The sequence below is a fragment of the Bos indicus genome, chromosome 18, assembly GCF_029378745.1.
Source record: "Bos indicus isolate NIAB-ARS_2022 breed Sahiwal x Tharparkar chromosome 18, NIAB-ARS_B.indTharparkar_mat_pri_1.0, whole genome shotgun sequence".
Taxonomy (NCBI): domain Eukaryota; kingdom Metazoa; phylum Chordata; class Mammalia; order Artiodactyla; family Bovidae; genus Bos; species Bos indicus.
In genome coordinates, this window is record NC_091777.1 from 64935938 (window position 1) to 64954681 (window position 18744).

Consider the following 18744-nt stretch of genomic DNA (forward strand, 5'->3'; position numbering starts at 1 on the left):
TCTTCTAATTTTGTTTCCAATCACTTAATAATGTGAAGATTTTTTTTTTTTTTTTTTTTTTTTGGCTTGAGGACTGTAGACAATGGGCAAAGGGCCACAGTTCGCTGATCCATAGGATAAAAGACTGACCCAGGGACTTCCACGGCCATCCAGTGGTTAGGACTCCCAGCTTCTGCACAGGTTCGATCCCTGGTTGGGGAACTAAGATCTTGCCTGGCTGTGCAGCGCGGAAAACAAAACAAAGTAAAAACAAATAACAAAAAAGGGGAGCACTGCCTCAAACGGAGGGAAGAGCAAGTGCAAAGGCCCTGAGGTGAGCAGGAAAGGCAAGTTCCTGGGTCATGAAGACGCTGAAGCTGGCCTTAGAGAGCAAGACCAGAGGGAGGTGGTGCTGGAGAGGTGGCCATGAACCCGTCCACAAGGACCCTGTAAAAGGGAGGCAGTGGTGCAAACACCAGGGGGCGCTCGCGGTAAAGAACCCCTCTGCCAATGCAGGAGAGGAGAGAGGCGGCGGGTTCTGTCCCTGGGTGGGAAAGATCCCCTGGAGGAGGGCATGGCAACCCACTCTAGTATTCTTGCCTGGAGACGCCCATGGACAGAGGAGCCTGCGGGCTACAGCCCGTGGGGTCGCAGAGTTGGACACGACTGAAAGGACTTAGCATGCACGCACGGTGCATACACCAGGGGAAGGTGTCTCATTGTCAGGACAGCAGTGCAAAGGCCCTGAAGCCCAGCCAGGCACTGAGGGTGGAGCTCAGGGCTGCAGAGTCTGAGAGGTGTGGACCCAGGCCAGCCAGGGCCGCCTGGCCTCGGTAAGGCCCTTGGGTCTCACCCCACATTCACCGAGCCTGCAAGGCGGGTCCTGCCTGTGGGAGTGCAAGCATCCAATTTACCAATCTGACCTCTTTGAAGTCGCAGAATGCTTTGAAATTCTAACAACAACCAAAATGTCAGCTCATAGAGAATAATAAAATTTACTGTCACCTTAAATAAAAATTTCAGTTTGGTTCAAATGTACCAAAAGTTTAGAAGTTTGATCCATTATATTATCTTTAAAAAGCTAATATAAAAGAGGTAGGAATCTTGTTATTAAAACAAAAGGATTAAATCTCAAACAATAACAACAAAAAAAGCAACCCTGTTTTGTCTACTAACCTGTCTAATTAGATTTCCCCTTTAGTAACACCCTCTCTAAGAGATGCAGGTTCGATCCCTGGGTGGGGAAGATCCCCTGGAGGTGGAAATGGCAACCCACTGCAGTATTCTTGCCTGGAGAATCCCATGGACAGAGGAGCCTGGCGGGCTCCAGTCCACTGGGTCGCAGAGAGTTGGACACAACTGAAGGGACTACAGTTTTCCTCACCTCTTCTGCTCCCCCCAGGCCCCTTCATTACCCTGGGTCCGTGCCGGTGGCCTGGGCTCCCCCCCCCACCCCCACCCCACGAACACCGTGCCAACCAGGGCTGTGCCAGCGACATCACCCTGCCGGGCTCTGTTTGTGTGCCCACGCTGGCCCCGCTGCTCGCTGCGCTCTCCCCACCTGCATCCCTGCTCACACCGCTGGGCACCTGTGCTCCCTGCCCTGCGGGCACCCTGGTCCTTCTTGCTGCACCAGCTGGCCCTGCTGGAGACCTGCCTCTGCTGGACGTGACTCCCCGGCTGCTGCCGGCCCTGCTGCAGCCCGGGGCGGCGTGTCCCCTATGGCGGTGCCCTGCAGCCGCTCCAGTGCCCTGCAGCCGCTCCAGTGCTGTCCTGTCTTGGCGAGGACCTCCTGACCCCTGACCGTGGCCTGCAGGTGCTGCGCGGCTGTCTGCAGGCATCTGCACTCTGGGCCATCGCCAGCCCATGGCTCTGCCTGCCGGCTGGCCGGAGTCCCCGCATCACTGGTCCTCCCCATCTGGCTGTCGCTTCCCCTTCAGTGGCCCCATGTGCACTACTGCTGCCACACTGCCCGTCTGCTGAGCCCGTGTGTGCAGACGCCAGAGTCTTCCAGGACGATGCACTGGTGGCCACAGTGCTGGTCATCACAGTTCCCCTCTTTCTGACAGACACATCCTACACCAAGATTCTGGCCACTGTGCTCCAAGGCCAGTGGCCCTGTCCACATGTGCCTCCCACCTCGTTGCAGTAGTTCTGTTTTATGGCACAACAGGGGTCATCCACCCACGACCCAGGGCCAGCTGCTCCCCAGAGAGCAAGTGGTGTCCCGTTCCTCCACCCTGGTGACCTCATTTCCTCATCTACAGCCTTCGGAACAAGGAGGTGAAGGCTGCCCTGGGGCGAGTGTGCTGTCCTTACCAGGGGTCTGGATTCCAGGAATGACCTTTTCAGGACCACATTTCAGAGTCAGGAATTGTCGATTTCTGACTTTGCTGACGATCTGTGTACAGATATGTGATGCACACTAATTTTTTTTTGGTGGGGGGGAGTGTGACTTTTCCTCAAAGTCATAACGGTGCTGATTTCACCTTTCGGTCCAAGAAAAGGAACATGACCGAGTGCTCACGATATTTGGTAGTGGTGGGCAAATGAAACTAACTTGGGTCAACTAGAGTGTATCAGTCAGTGACTGGCACAAAACTGCTGTGTGACAGACCACCCTAAAAATGTAGTGTCTTAAACCAGTCATTTGTCCTCAAGTGTCTTCAGTCAGCTGGGGGGTTAGCTAATGTCTTGTGGGGTCATTTGAATGGTTCTTCTGGTCTTGGTTAGGCTTGCTTGTGCGAACGAATGAGTGCTGATTGACATGGGTGTGGCTTGTTAGAGACACTCTGCTTTACACTTTCCATCCATATTCTAGGACCAGAGGACTAGCTCAAGCACGAGTTTGCTCATTTCAGTAGCTGAGTGAGAAGGTCCCAACTGGGGGATGGAGTTTCAAAGCTTTGGTAAGGTCACATTGTTGTGCAGTTGCTAAGTTGCGTCCTACTCTCTGTGATCCCATGGACCGGAGCATGCCAGGCTCCTCTGTCCTCCACTGTCTCCCAGGATTTGCTCAGATTCGTGTCCAGCGAGTTGATGATGCCATCCAATCATCTCGTCCTCTGTCAGCCTCTTCTCCCCCTGCCTTCAATATTTCCCAGCATCAGGGTCTTCTCCAGTGAGTCAGTTCTTTGCATCAGGTGGCCAAAGTATTGGAGCTTCAGCTTCAGCATCACTCCTTCTAATGAATAGTCAGGGTTGATTTCCTTTAGGATGGACTTGTGTGATCTCCTTGCAGGTCCCATGGCCAAAGTCAGATTCATGGGGAAAGGAAGTACATACTATCTGGGGGAGTAACAGTGAAGTTACCTGACAAATAACCTCGAAATAGGGACGAGTGAGGAACTGGGAGCATTAGAATCTACTTCAGAGAGCCCTACAGTTCAGTTCAGTTGTTCAGTCAAGTCCGACTCTTTGCAGCCCCATGGACTGTAGCACGCCAGGCCTCCCTGTCCATCACCAACTCCTGGAGTTCACTCAAACTCATGCCCATTGAGTTGGTGATGCCATCCAGCCATCTCATCCTCTGTCGTCTCCTTCTCCTCCTGCACACAATCCCTCCCAGCATCAGTCTTTTCCAATGAGTCAGCTCTTTGCATCAGGTGGCCAAAGTACTGGAGTTTCAGCTTCAGGATCAGTCCTTCCAATGAACACCCAGGGCTGATCTCCTTTAGGATGGACTGGTTGGATCTCCTTGCAGTCCAAGGGACTCTCAAGAGTCTTCTCCAACACCACAGTTCAAAAGCATCAATTCTTCAGCACTCAGCCTTCTTCACAGTTCAACTCTCACATCCATACATGACCACAGGAAAAACCATAGCCTTAACTAGATGGACTTTTGTTGGCAAAGTAATGTCTCTGCTTTTTAGTATGCTGTCTAGGTTGGTCATAACTTTTCTTCCAAGGAGTAAGCATCTTTTAATTTCATGGCTGCAGTCACCATCTGCAGTAATTTTGGAGCCCCCAAAATAAAGTCTGTCACTGTTTCCACTGTTTCCCCATCTATTTACCATGAAGTGATGGGACTGGATGCCATGATCTTAGTTTTATGAATGTTGAGCTTTAAGCCAACTTTTTCACTCTCCTCTTTCACTTTCATCACGAGGCTTTTTAGTTCCTCTTCACTTTCTGCCATAAGGGTGGTGTCATCTGTCATCTGTATAGAGCTTCTCCACCTTTGGCTGAGGTTATTGATATTTTTGAGGTTATTGAGGTTATCTGAGATATCTCAGATATCTGAGATTATCTGAGGTTATTGATATTTCACCCGGCAATCTTGATTCCAGCTTGTGCTTCATCCAGCCCAGCATTTTGCATGATGTACTCTGCATGTAAGTTAAATAAGCAGGGTGACAATATACAGCCTTGACGTACTCCTTTCCTGATTTGGAACCAGTCTGTTGTTCCACGTCCAGTTCTAACTGTTGCTTCCTGACCTGCATACGGATTTCTCAAGAGGCAGGTCAGATGGTCTGGTATTCCCATCTCTTGAAGAATTTTCCACAGTTTATGGTGATCCACACAGTCAGTCTTTGGCATAGTCAATAAAGCAGAATTCGATGTTTTTCTGGAACTCTTGCTTTTTCAAAGATCCAGTGGATGTTGGCAATTTGATCTCTGGTTCCTCTGCCTTTTCTAAAACCAGCTTGAACATCAGGAAGTTCACGGTTCACGTATTGCTGAAGCCTGGCTTGGAGAATTTTGAGCATTACTTTACTAGCGTGTGAGATGAGTGCAATTATGCGGTAGTTTGAGCATTCTTTGGCATTGCCTTTCTTTGGGATTGGAATGAAAACTGACCTTTTCCAGTCCTGTGGCCACTGCTGACTTTTCCAAATTTGCTGGCATATTGAGTGCAGCACTTTCACAGCATCATCTTTCAGGATTTGGAATAGCTCAACTGGAATTCCATCACCTCCACTGGCTTTGTTCATAGTGATGCTTCTTAAGGCCCACTTGACTTCACATTCCAGGATGTCTGGCTCTAGGTGTATGATCACACTATCGTGATTGTCTGGGTCGTGAAGATTTTTTTTGTACGGTTCTTCTATGTATTCTTGCCACCTCTTCTTAATATCTTCCGCTTCTGTCAGGTCCATCCCATTTCTGTCCTTTATTGAGCCCATCTTTGCATGAAATGTTCCCTTGGTATCTCTTAATTGCTTGAAGAGATCTGTAGTCTTTCCCATTCTATTGTTTTCCTCTTTCTTTTCACTGATCACTGAGGAAGGCTTTCTTATCTCTCCTTGCTATTCTTTGGAACTTTGCATTCAGATGGGTATATCTTTCCTTTTCTCCTTTGCTTTTTGCTTCACTTCTTATATTCTTTGATTATAGTCTTTGCAGCTAAAGGTGGAGAAGCTCTATACAGTCAGCAAAAACAAGACTGGGAGCTGACTGTGGCTCAGATCATGAACTCCTTATTGCCAAATTCAGATTTAAATTGAAGAAAGTAGGGAAAACCACTAGACCATTCAGGTATGACCTAAATCAAATCCCTTATGATTACACAGTGGAAGTGAGAAATAGATTTAAGGGACTAGATCTGATAGAGTGACTGATGAACTATGGATGGAGGTTCGTGACTTTGTACAGGAGAGCCCGACACTGAGACTTTTACTGAAACTTCTCTTTACTCAGAGACATGGAGGGTGAAGATGTAAGTTTGTATAACTAATAAGAACCAATAAGTTCCTTCCCACTGTGGAGCACAGGGAACTCTACTCAATACTCTAATGGCCTAGATGGGAAAAGAATCTATGCAAGAGCGGATGTATGTATATGTATAATTGATTCCCTTGGCTGTACACCTGCAACTAACACAGAATTACCAACACAGTACATCAGCTCTACCCCAGTAAGGAATCCACCTGCCAATGCAAGAGATGAGGATTCATTCCCTAGGTCAGGAAGATCCCCTGGAGAAGGAAATGGCAACCCACCCCAGTATTCTTGCCTGGAGAATCCCATGGATACAGGAGCCTGGTGGGCTACAGTCCAAGGGGTCGAGTTATGACAGAGTTGGACATGACTGAGCACACACTCGTGCGTGTGTGCTAAGTGGCTTTAGTCGCGTCCAGCTCTTTGCCACCCTATGGACTGTATCCCGCCAGGTGTCTCTTTCCATAAGATTCTCCAGGCAAGAACACTGGACTGGGTTGCCATGCCCTCCTCCAGGGAATCTTCTGGACCCAGGCATTGAATCCGAGTCTCCTGTGTCTCCTGCATTGGCAGGTGAGTTCTTTATCACCAGCACCATGTGGGAAGCCCAAGTGCACACACACACCCCCCTATAATTTTTCTTTTTTTAAGAATTACCAATGATCCTACCTGCAGGGCAGCAAAGGGGACACAGACATAAAGATCAGGCTTTTGGACACAGCGGGAGGAGAGGGTGGGATGATTCGAGAGGATAGCACTGACACATATACATGACTATAGGGAAGACAGACAGCCAGGGGGAGTTTGAGGTATGATGCAGGGAACCCAAAGCCAGCGCTCTGTGACAGGCTGGAGAGATGGGGTGGGGAGGGCGGTGGGAGGGGGCTCAGGAGGGAGGGGACACATGCATGCCTATGGCCAAGCCACGTGGATGTGTGGCGAAAACTGTCAGAATATTGCCAAGTAATCATCCTCCAATTAAAAGAAATTAATTTTAAAAAAGTATTAAATACATCAACAAAACATTTTCAGAAAGATGTAAGCTTGAAGGTGTCAGCAACTACCTACTCTTTAATGGGCGAGTCCCTGCTTGATGATGAACTCAATGCAAAGAAAGTCAGAATCCATGGCAGGGAGGAGAAAGACGTGGAGCTAATGACTTTGTTGAGTTTCGGGGTCCAGGCATGCCTAGAGGCTGTTCCACCCTTGGGAATTCCTCTTACGTGAACCAATAAATTCTCTTTTCACTGAACCCACTTTGGGTTGATGTTTGGTCTCTTTTAGTGACCTTATTTACTGATTTCATTTCCAATAACTAATGTGGCATGTAAGTTACTTTATTTCTTCTCTCAAGCTCATTAAGAATTTTATTAAAATATGGGGAACTTGCTGGAAGTCCAGTGGTTAGGACTCCTTGCTCCCACCACCCGGGACTGGTGGTCCCGGGACTGGATTTGATCCCTGGTCTGGGAACTAAGATCCCTCATGCTTTTCGGTGTGACCAAAATAAATAAATGAAAACTAAAGTATCAGTTAAAAAGGGATTTTTAAAAATATAAATAGACGTATCAGAGAAGTTTTCAGCTCACAGACGAACATTGATGGGCTCTAGTTTTATAGAAGGAAGAGTTTCTCATTCATCTCTGTGCTCCAGGATCTAAGCGAAGAGCCTGTGATCTGGGAACACGTCAGCCTGCGCCCGACAGCCTGGACTAAGGGACGCTCTGAGGCTGACTCTCCTTTGCTCCTCCTCCCTTCAGGCCTCTCAGAGCGTCTGTAAAAAGCGTTCTCCACTCTGTGTGTCCTCCAAATCCACAGAGACAGTGGAAGGTCTCTGTGGTCTGGAGCTCCAGGTTAAGCCTGCCTCCTTCTCACTGTGCCAGCAACTCAGAGCAGCCAGACCTCCAAACACAAGCAAGGGCAGAAGCGGTGGGCGCCTTGCTCAGGACCAGGTCCTCCTGTTATGGCTTGAGTGGCACTTCCTCCAGTCCTTGGCATCTCCTCCTCTGGGCAGGAGCCCGGTCCACCTGGAACCAGAGCCTCCTCCAGGTTCACCAACAGCAAGAAGGAATCTGGACCTCTTTATCCTTCAGCCATCAAATGAAGAGACCCTACGCAATCCTTTGGGGGTGAGGAGAAGAGACCCCAGAAAGAAACTTTCTCTTATAGAACACCCAAGCTGTACCAGGTACTGACTTGAGATACTTCAGATGTGTTAACTGATCTAACCCTCACTCAGGGGTTAGCTCCATATTGCATATTAATTCACAAGGCACAGATGGGTCCACTGGCTTCTTGAAGACGAGACCATTAGTATAGAGAGATGTCTTGGGTTTCTCCCCCTCTTTTTGGCCATGCTGGGTCTCCACTGCTTCGAGGGCTTTTCCTCTGGCTGTGGTGAGTGGGGGCCATCCTCTAGTCACGGTGCCTGGGCTTCTCTCTTTGCGGATCCTGGGCGCTGAGCACAGGCTCAGTAGCTATGGCTCATGGGCTTAGCACGTGGGAGCCTCCTGGACCGGGAATCGAACCCCTGTCTCCTGCACTGACAGGTGGATTCTTTATCACTGAGCCACCAGGAGAGACCAAGAGATATCTCGTTAGTCGTGTTGGTCTGACTTCAAAGTCCTTGCTCCGGACCACCATGTCCTGCCATCCCCAGAGGTCTTGCATGTGGTGTCTGCTAGTATATATAATTTATTAGTGATGAGGGAAAGACCATAGCTCCCAAAGTACAGAGGCGGTGTTAATGGATTAAGTAACATTTCTAGAGTTACACGATGGAAATTTCTCGAGTGCTTTGAGGCTAAAACCCAGGTTCATCCGTGTCCTTACATCTACCATGCGTGCTGCACTGCTTCTTTGCACAAAGCCCTTACTTCATAAATGTTCAAGAGGGAAGGGGCTTTCTGGGGGGAGAATCGATACATATATATGTATGGTCGAGTCTCTGCTGTTCACCTGAAACAACAGCACTGTTAATCGACTATACCCCAATACAAGGTAAAAAGCAAAAAAAAACAAAACAAAATACTATCAAAGATTTCTACCAGGCGGGAGTCAGCTTTCTGTGACGTCCTTGGTGGCCCAGTGGTTAAGACAACGCGCTTCCACTGCAGGGGGCGTGGGTCTGATCCCTGGTGGGGGAACTAAGATCCCACGTGCCATGTGGCATGGCTAAAAAGGTAGAAAAAGAAAAAAGAGCTTTCCAGTGACAGAAAGTCCAAGTTTCATTCGGGACAATAGAATTTGAAACCAGTTCTGCGTTTAAACTCTGAGGCCAAGCTTAACTGCCACACACTACTGCCCCTTTTTCTACAGCATAGACATTGTATTGGTCAAGGGGTCAATAATTACTTTTAATTTGAGGAACAAAACAGGCTTGAAGATGTTAAGTAGAATATGCAAGGAGGCAACGGAGGCAGAAAACACTGTGGCCTGAATTCTTCTGAGAGTGAGTTCTTATTAAACATTATGTTTCCTTCCAAACTAGCATAGATGTTAAAAACAATCCATGAATAAAAACATTTGGGGGGATGGAATACTCTCTGAATACTAGTTCCGGGATTCAGGATACTAACGTGAGGCTTTGTTGGGCGTGTTTCTAGTTTTTCTGTAAATTACCTGTGGGCATTTTGGTTAACCTGAAGTCCTAAGTTAGGGAGGGTGGCTCTGACCACTGCTGCATTGCTACTCACGACAGACGACTGTAAAAGCCTGATTTCCCAAGGTCTCGTGCTGACTGCTCCTCCCCTACCTCTCCATCCTCATCTTCTGCTCCTCTCTGTTGTGGTCTAAAGTGGATTCATTTATTTTGTTAATAATTGCCACAATTTCTGAGTTACCCTGAAGATGTGATATTCCTTCAGTAGATATGATTAGCAGATGGAACATTTCTGTTTTCTTCAGAGATAAACAGAAGCCCCAGGAGACAAAGATGAAGCTTCTTATAGGGAAGTTCATGCATTCTAGATGTCAGTGTCTCAATATACTCTAAACTCTTCTTAAAGAGAGTTAATGCAAACGGCCTCAAACGTGCTTCCAGTCATATTTCAATGTGTTTTTCCTAGACAAACAGCTTGCACATGCATGAACAATTTACAAAGCCTAACGGCTCTATGAACAATTATAAACAGTGCTATTCATTGAGCGTGGGCTTCCCAGGTGGCTCAGTGGTAAAGAATCTGCCTACAGTGTAGGAGACATGGGTTTGATCCCTGGGTCAGGAAGATCGCCTGGAGAAGAGAATGGCGACCCACTCCAGGATTCTTGCCTGGAGAATCCCATGGACAGAGGAGCCTGGGGGGCTACAGCCCATGGGGTCCCAAAACAGTTGGATATGACTGAGCAACTAAACAAAAACATTTGTTGAGCATAAACATAAGAGCTCCGGGAAGTGTGAATAAATGGGCATGATACATCTGTAGTCGAGAACACCGCAGCCCAGCTAATTGTAATCTTCATGATGGCTACTGAATCCTTGTCCAGCCTCTACAATTGCCAGACGTACCCGACGTCTAAATTAGGTCTGCATACGTGTGAAACTTTGGGCTCTGTATCTTACATCCCTGTAGAATATTTGCCCACTGAGCCCAGCTTCAAAACCTCCTGAGGACCCATGGTAACTGCCATCTCTCATCCTAGGCTCTTGGCACTCGCTGTCCTTTCTGCCCGCGGGGCTGCTCCCCTCAGCTCTGTGCACATATGGACCCTCACACCCTCTACGTCTCTGTTCAAACAGCGTCTTCTAGGGTCACGTCCCTCATGGTCAGAACTAACGTAGCCAGATTACCCACCCCCCATCAAATTCTCGGAAGTTATCTTGGAATTCAGACTTTGTTTAGTAAAGTCTGTTTCCACCTATAACTCTGAAGCCCACTGAAATGGACACATTCCCTTCAAGGGCCCGATGCAATCTTTTCCCAACAGCTACTGTTAGAAGTTCTCAATCCTATGGGGTTTTGTGAAGAATACACGAGTTAACACACGGACGTTCCTGCTGCTGGAGCTGGCGTACAGGAAGCACTCAATAACCGTGGGACCGTGTTCATCAGCATCGGTGTTTCTTGAACAGTTCTTCCTTTATTTTCGGCTGTGCTGGCTCTTTGTTGCTGTGCTCGGACTTTCTGTAGTTGCGACGAGCAGGGGCTACTCTCGGGTGTGGTGCACGGCTTCTCACTGCAGGGGCTTCTCCTGTTGCAGAGCATGGGCTCGCAGGTGCTGGGGCTTTGGTAGTTTGCAGTTCCTGGGCTCTAGAGCACAGGTTCCATTACTGGGCCACGGGGGCTTAGTTACTCTGTGGCAGGTGGGGTCTTCCCAGACCAGGGATTGAACACGTGTCTCCTTCATCGGCAGGCAGAGTCTTTACTGCCGTGCCACCAGGGAAGCCCCAGTGTTTGTTAAATAAATCCAAAACCTCCACCAGAGGTTTCTTCTCCCTGCATGCACGTCACCTAGAGGGTGAAGCCCAAGTGCTCTGTCGTCTTTGCACTCAAGCTACCTGTTAGCGCTCCCTGTTGGTTCACTCACCTTCATCACACCACAGTCGTCACCCCCAGACGCTGTGCTGGGATCTGAGGGCTGAACAGACAGATCAGACCTGCTCACACCAGGATCTTCACGATGTCTTGGGACAACTTGGGAGATACCTCCTGTGGAATTGGTGGTTACGACGCCGCCACACCAGAAACTATCCTGCAGCTTTTAAAGGGATGAGGTCAGCTCCAGGCTGATACAGAATCAGCTTCAAGACATGCTATTAGTGAACATTCAGGATGCAGAATGTATGTCTAGTATGTTGCTCTTCATGTTTATCGGGGCCACACACCTACAAACGATGGTGATGACAAGATCTATTTCTTGGGACCTCTCCTGTGGTCCAGTGGTAAAGAATCTGCTTTCCAATGTAGGGGACATGGGTTCGATTCCTGGTCGGGGAACTGAGCTCACATGACTTGGGGCCAGGAAGCCCAAGCTCCACAGCAAGAGAAGCCTGGATGCCACAGCAAGGACCTAGCACAGCCAAACAAAGAAAGCAAAAACAGAACCAAGCTCTATTTCTTGGGGATCCCCCAAGAGCCTGGTCAGGTGGTTGCCTCTAAAGAAGGTCTAAGGACAAGGTGTCAGCAGTTAGAGTGACTTGATTTTTTTTAACCATGAGATGTATTATAAGAGTAAGTGGTAAAACACAATGCTTATCACTAATGAGAAAGGAGGGAGAGAGACTGCCTCTGATCACAGGTAAGAACACTGAAGTGATGGTTGTCAGGCCACATAATGTCTTGGGACCGAATATGGCAGCTGCAATTTTGAGCATCATCTGGCTGGTGTTGGTCGGAGAGAGAATGGCCAAGTGGCTCCCTGCACACCGTCTTCTGTTGACAGGATCACTTAGTGTTGTGCAAAACAGTGGTCGCCATGGAGAAGGGCTGGGAAGGCTGGGTCCACGGCAAGTGGTTGAAGGACGTGAGACACTTCACATTTGCAATTGTGATTCCTTTGCTCAGAATGCCATCCCTACCTTTCCCCATGTGGGGCTCTCTCAGCTCATGCGTTACACCGTCGGCCATTTTAGCTTTTGTAATCCCCAATGCCTTATCTCAGGGCCCTTCATGCACTTCACCACAACCTTAATCCCTTAAAATGGCCTTGCCTTTTATTGGCTTTTTTCTTCATCTATTTTTCTCACATGTCAGCACCCTGCAGATACAGACTGTATCTTTCTTCTTCATCATGTATTCTTGAAAGTGTTAGCTGCTCAGTCATGTTTGACTTTTGATGACCCCCATGGACTGTAGTCTGCCAGGCTTCCCTGTCCATGGAATTCTCCAGGCAAGAATCCTGGAGTGGGTTGCCATTTCCTCCTCCAGGGGATCTTCCTGACCCAGGGATCGAACCTGGGTCTCCTGCATTGCAGGCAGATTCTTCACCATCTGAGCCAGCAGGGAGACTAAGGAACCAGTTAAATTTAGAAAACCAAGCCATGGGGAGTGCTCAGTCTGGAGACAGAGGTTTTGATGCTTCAACTTTTAGGTGTCATTTTCAGCTGAAATAGGTTGAGACTCGACATTGTCAGTAGTGCTGCCCTGAAAATAGGGGTGCAAATATCATTTAAAATTATGATTTTTCCTGGGATCTAAGGCAAGGAGTGGGCTGGTTGGACAGGTAGTGGCTCTGTATTTAGCGTTTCTGGTCGGTGGTCGGAGAGAGGTGAAACCTCATTATAATTTTGGTTTGCATTTCTATATGATTTCAGGAGGTGAAATTTTTCCACTAATTTTTTTTTTAAGCAGTTGAGTAAAACTGACCTCTCCAGAGTGGCCTTTTACCATCTGCCCTGTTTTGAATCTTTCTCCATCTTTTTTGAGGACAACTGTTTTCTCCCTTTGCCCTCCTGGCTGGTGAATATGAAGAGCCCAGTTAAGAGATGTTTTAAATTCTTGTGCCACATGGTTTTTTGGTGTGTTTTTTTTTAGTAATTTAGTTTTTTTTCCCCCTTTGGAGTAAATTTCATTTCTTTTTTTTTTTTTAAACTTTACATAATTGTATCTAAATTTCATTTCTGTTGTTCTGTTTGTTTTGGGTTTACAGGAACTTGATTCAGTTCTCACAGATGTATATCTACTCTGTTCTTTTTTGGGGTCTTTTCCCATATAGGTTCTCTCAGTGTGTTCAGTAGACTTCCTCCTGCTAGTCAGTAGGTCCTTCTGGATTATCTTTGATAATAGATAGTGTGTATGTGTTAATCCCAACCTCTTAATGTCTCCCTTCCTCTACCTTTTATTTTAATTATCATAAATGGGTTTTCTAAGTCCATTTGTAGACAGACCGGTTACTCTTCATTTTTCTATTGATAGACATTTTGGTTGATGCTGTCTATTAATTTGGAAAAGGCAATGGCACCCCACTCCAGTACTCTTGCCTGGAAAATCCCATGGATGGAGGAGCTTGGTAGGCTGCAGTCCATGGGGTCGCTGTCGGGCACGACTGAGCGACTTCACTTTCACTTTTCCCTTTCATGCATTGGAGAAGGAAATGGCAACCCACTCCAGTGTTCTTGCCTGGAGAATCCCAGGGACAGAGGAGCCTGGTGGGCTGCTGTCTATGGGGTCGCACAGAGTCGGACACGACTGAAGTGACTTAGCAGCAGTCTATTAAATATTGTCAGTAGTGCTGCCTTGAAAATAGAGTTGCAAGTATCATTTACATTATGATTTTCTCTGGATCTAAGGCAAGGGGTGGGCTTGCCAGATCGTGTGGTGGTTCTATATTTACTGTTTTAAGGAATCTCCACACAGTTTTCCTTCCTGGCTGCACCCACCCATTTCCCTCCGTGCCCGCACCGTAGGCAGGCTCCCTGTTCCCCTCACCCTCGGCAGCACTGAATCTTTGCAGATCTTTCGGAGGATGGCCATTCTGAACAGTGTAAGTTGAAACATTGCTGTGGTTTTGATTGCCATTTCTCTAACAGTGACACTGAGCATCTCTCATGGGCTTTATGGCCATTTGGATGCCTTTTTAAGACAAAGGTCTATTTATACCTCTGGCCTGTTTTTCTATTGAGTTGACTGTTTTATGATACTAAGCTGAATGAACTATTTGTTTGTTTCGAGATGAATAAATTGTTCTTAAATTTTGTCATAACCATTTTCCCCCATTTGAGGGTTGTCTTTTTCTTTCATTTAGAGTTTCCCTTGCTGTGGAAAAGCTTTTGAGGTTACTTTTATTGAGTTTTGTTATTTTTCATTTTTCTAAGAGTGAAACCAAGAAGTTGATGTGATTGATTTTAAAACCTGTTCTGCCCATATTTTCCTCAAGAAGTTTAGAGTATCCATCCCTCCATTTAGCTCTTTAATATATTTGGAGTTTCTTTTCCGTATATGGTTAGGGAGAGATGTAATTTTATTCACTTTCCCCTTGTTTAAGAAATCTCCATGCTGTCCTCTGTTCTGGCTGTTAATTTACATTGCCAGCATCAATATAGAATTCATTTTCCCCCAAAACCTCTCCACCATTTACTGTTGGCAGAGTTTTTTTTTAAGGTGGAAAGAGTATTTTATTTTCTAAATTGATTTATTTATTTTAATTGGAGGCTAATTACTTTACAACATTGTAGTGGTTTTTTGCCATATTTTGACATGAATCAGCCATGGGTGTACATGTGTTCCCCATCCTGAACGCCCCTCCCACCTCCCTCCCCATCCCATCCCCCAGGGTCATCCCAGTGCACCAGCCCTGAGCACCCTGTCTCATGCATCGAACCTGGACTGGCAATCTATTTCACATATGATAATATACATGTTTTAATGCTACTCTCTCAGATAATCCCACCCTCACCTTCTCCCACAGAGTCCAAAAGTCTGTTCTTCACATCTGTATCTCTTTTGCTATCTTGCATATAGGGTCATAGTTACCATCTTTCTAAATTCCATATATATGCTTTAGTATACTGTATTGGTATTTGTCTTTCTGACTTACTTCACTCTGTATAATAGGTTCCAGTCCCATCCACCTCATTAGAACTGATTCAAATGTGTTCTTTTTAATAGCTGAGTAATATTCCATTGTGTATATGTACTACAGCTTTCTCATCCATTCGTCTGCCAATGGACATCTAGGTTGCTTCCATGTCCTGGCTATTATAAACAGTGCTGCAATGAACATTGGGGTACACGTGTCTCTTTCAATTCTGTTTTCTTTGGTGTGTATGCTCAGCAGTGGGATTGCTGGGTCGTATGGTAGTTCTAGTTCCAGTTTTTTAAGGAATCTCCACACTGTTCTACATAGTGGCTATACTAGTTTGCATTCCCACCAACAGTGTAAGAGGGTTCCCTTTTCTCCACACCCTCTCCAGTATTTATTGTTTGTAGACTCTTTGATAGCAGCCATTCTGACCAGTGTGAGATGTTACATCTTTGTGGTTTTGATTTGCATTTCTCTGATAGTGAGTGATGTTGAACATCTTTTCATGTATTTGTTAGCAATCTGTATGTCTTCTTTGGAGAAATGTCTGTTTAGTTCTTTGGCCCATTTTTTGATTGGGTCATTTATTTTTCTGGTATTGAACTGTGAGCTGCTTGTATATTTTTGAGATTAATTCTTTGTCAGCTGCTTCATTTGCTATTATTTTCTCCCATTCTGAAGGCTGTCTTTTCACCTTGATTATGGTTTCCTTTGTTGTGCAAAAGCTTTTAAGTTTAATTAGGTCCCATTTGTTTATTTTTGCTTTTATTTCCATTACTCTGGGAGGTGGGTCATAGATTTATGTCAGAGAGGGTTTTGCCTATATTCTCCTCTAGGAGTTTTATAGTTTCTGGTCTTAGGTTTAGATCTTTAATCCATTTTGAGTTTATTTTTGTGTATGGTGTTAGAAGGTGCTCTAGTTTCATTCTTTTACAGTGGTTGACCAGTTTTCCCAGCACCACTTGTTAAAGAGATTGTCTTTTCTCCATTGTATATTCTCACCTCCTTTGTCAAAGATAAGGTGTCCATAGGTGCCTGGATTTATCTCTGGGCTTTCTATTTTGTTCCATTGATCTATATTTTTGTCTTTGTGCCAGTACCATACTGTCTTGATGACTGTAGCTTTGTAGTATAGTCTGAAGTCAGGCAGGTTGATTCCTCCAGTTCCATTCTTCTTTCTCAAGATTACTTTGGCTATTTGAGGGTTTTTTTGTATTTCCACACAAATTGTGAAATTATTTGTTCTGGTTCTGTGAAAAATACCATTGGTAGCTTGATAGGGATTGCACTGAATCTATAGATTGCTTTGGGTAGTTTACTCATTTTCATATTCCTCCATCATTTGTGTCCTCTTTGAGTCTTCCACCAGTGTTTTATACTTTTCTATACATAGGTCTTTCGTTTCTTTATGTACATTTATTCCTAAGTATTTTATTCTTTTTGTAGCAATGGTGAGTGGAATTATTTCCTTAATTTCTCTTTCTGTTTTCTCATTGTTAGTGTATAGGAATGCAAGGGATTTCTGTGTATTAATTTTATATCCTGCAAGTTTACTATATTCATTGATTAGCTCCAGTAATTTTCTGATGGAGTCTTTAGGGTTTTCTATGCAGAGGATCATGTCATCTGCAAACAGTGAGTTTTACTTCTTCTTTTCCAATCTGGATTCATTTCTTTTTCTTCTCTGATTGCTGTGGCTAAAACTTCCAAAACTATGTTGAATAGTAGTGGTGAGAATGGGCACCCTTGTGTTGTTCCTGACTTTAGGGGAAATGCTTTCAGTTTTTCACCATTGAGGATAATGTTTGCTGTGGGTTTATCATATATGGCTTTTATTATGTTGAGGTATGTTCCTTCTATGCCTGCTTTCTGGCTCACAAATCTACAGCATCTCTCTTCATAACAGCCCATTTCCAAGAGAATTTGGGTTTGCCAGTGTCTGAGTTCCCAATACACTGTGAACATATTCCCAATATTGTATACTATGTGTCTTTGCAGGAATCAGGATGTCGATAAACTTTGTCTCTCTGCAGATGGAGAGGTCCCTGGAGTTGGGCAACATGACGAGGGTCCAGGAATTCGTCTTGCTGGGCTTGTCCACGAGCCCAGAAACAAGGGAAGTCCTGTTTGCCGTCTTCCTGACCCTCTACCTGCTGACCCTCCTGGAGAACGCCCTCATCGTCTTCCTCGTCTGCAGCCACACCGAGCTCCACAAGCCCATGTACTTCTTCCTGGGCAACCTCAGCTGCCTGGAGATGTGCTACGTGTCGGTGACCATGCCCAGCCTGCTCGTGGGGCTGTGGACGGGACCCTACCACGTGCCCTTCACAGCCTGCATGACCCAACTCTTCTTCTTCATCGTCCTCATCTGCACAGAGTGCACCCTCCTGGCCTCCATGGCCTGTGACCGCTACGTGGCCATCTGCCGCCCACTGCACTACCCGCTGCTCATGCGGCCCCAGGTCTGCCTGGGCTTGGCCGGGACTTCGTGGCTTGGTGGGCTGCTGGTCTCGGTGGCCAAGACAGCGTGCATCGCCAGCCTGTCCTACTACGGCCCCAACGTCCTCAACCACTTCTTCTGTGACGTCTCCCCGCTGCTCAACCTGTCCTGCACCCACGTGGCCCTAACCGAGCTGGTGGACTTCCTCTCGGCCATCGTCATCTTCTGCGGGACGCTGCTTGTCTCCCTGGCCTCCTACTCGGCCATCGGGGTGACAGTGCTCCGCATGCCTTCGGCCGCCGCCCGGCACAAGGCCTTCTCCACCTGCGCCTCCCACCTGGTGGTGGTGGGCATCTTCTACTCGGCAGCCCTCTTCATCTACTGCCGCCCCAGCCGCATCAGATCCATGGACCTCAACAAGCTGCTGTCGGTCATCTACACGGTGGCCCCACCCATGTGCAATCCAGTCATCTACTGCCTGCGGAACAGGGAGGTCCACGCGGCCCTGCTCAGAACTCTCCGCTGGACTTGATCCTGGCCTTGGGAAGTTAGACCCCTCCTCACGTCCCGAATGAAGGCAACTTTTTCACTCTCCTCTATCACCCTCATCAAGAGGCTCTTTAGTTCCTCCTCACTTTCTGCCCTTAGAGTGGTATCATCTGAGAGTCCCTTGGACTGCAAGGAGATCCAACCAGTCCATCCTAAAGGAAATCAATCCTGAATATTCATTGGAAGGACTGATGCTGAAGCGCCAATACTTTGGCCATCTGATGCAAAGTGTGGACTCACTGGAAAAGACCCTGATGCTGGGAAAGATTGCAGGCAAAAGGAGAAGGGGGCTCCAGAGGATGAGATGGATAGCTAGCATCACCCACTCAATGTACATGAATTTGAGCAAGCTCTGGAAGATAGTGGAGGATAGAGGAACCCGGGGGGCTATAGTCCATGGGGTCTCAGAGACTCCAACAAATCTAGGGACTGAACAACAACATGTTTTAATTTAAATGTTTCATGATTCCAAATGCCATAATATCAAAGGCAAGTAAAATGCTGGAGAAATAGATTTCCCATAGTAGACATTAGCAATCAATATATACTGATTGCTATTGATTGATTATTATAGCAATCAATAGCAAACTCTGAATTACCCTTTGAAAAGTGAGCAATGTCCACAAGAAAGCAGGTCATCAAAGATGAGCTGT

The 18744-nt window shown here is 46.6% G+C and overlaps 1 protein-coding gene across 1 annotated transcript; it reads left to right on the forward strand.

Moving 5' to 3' along the window:
- The first annotated feature begins 16708 nt into the window (after positions 1–16708).
- Positions 16709–18526, forward strand: LOC109572441 (olfactory receptor 6Z7-like). The gene has a single exon (XM_019979220.2). It carries the CDS (start codon positions 17109–17111, stop codon positions 18072–18074), a length of 966 nt encoding a protein of 321 aa, XP_019834779.2. The 5' UTR covers positions 16709–17108; the 3' UTR covers positions 18075–18526.
- Positions 18527–18744: the final 218 nt, after the last annotated feature.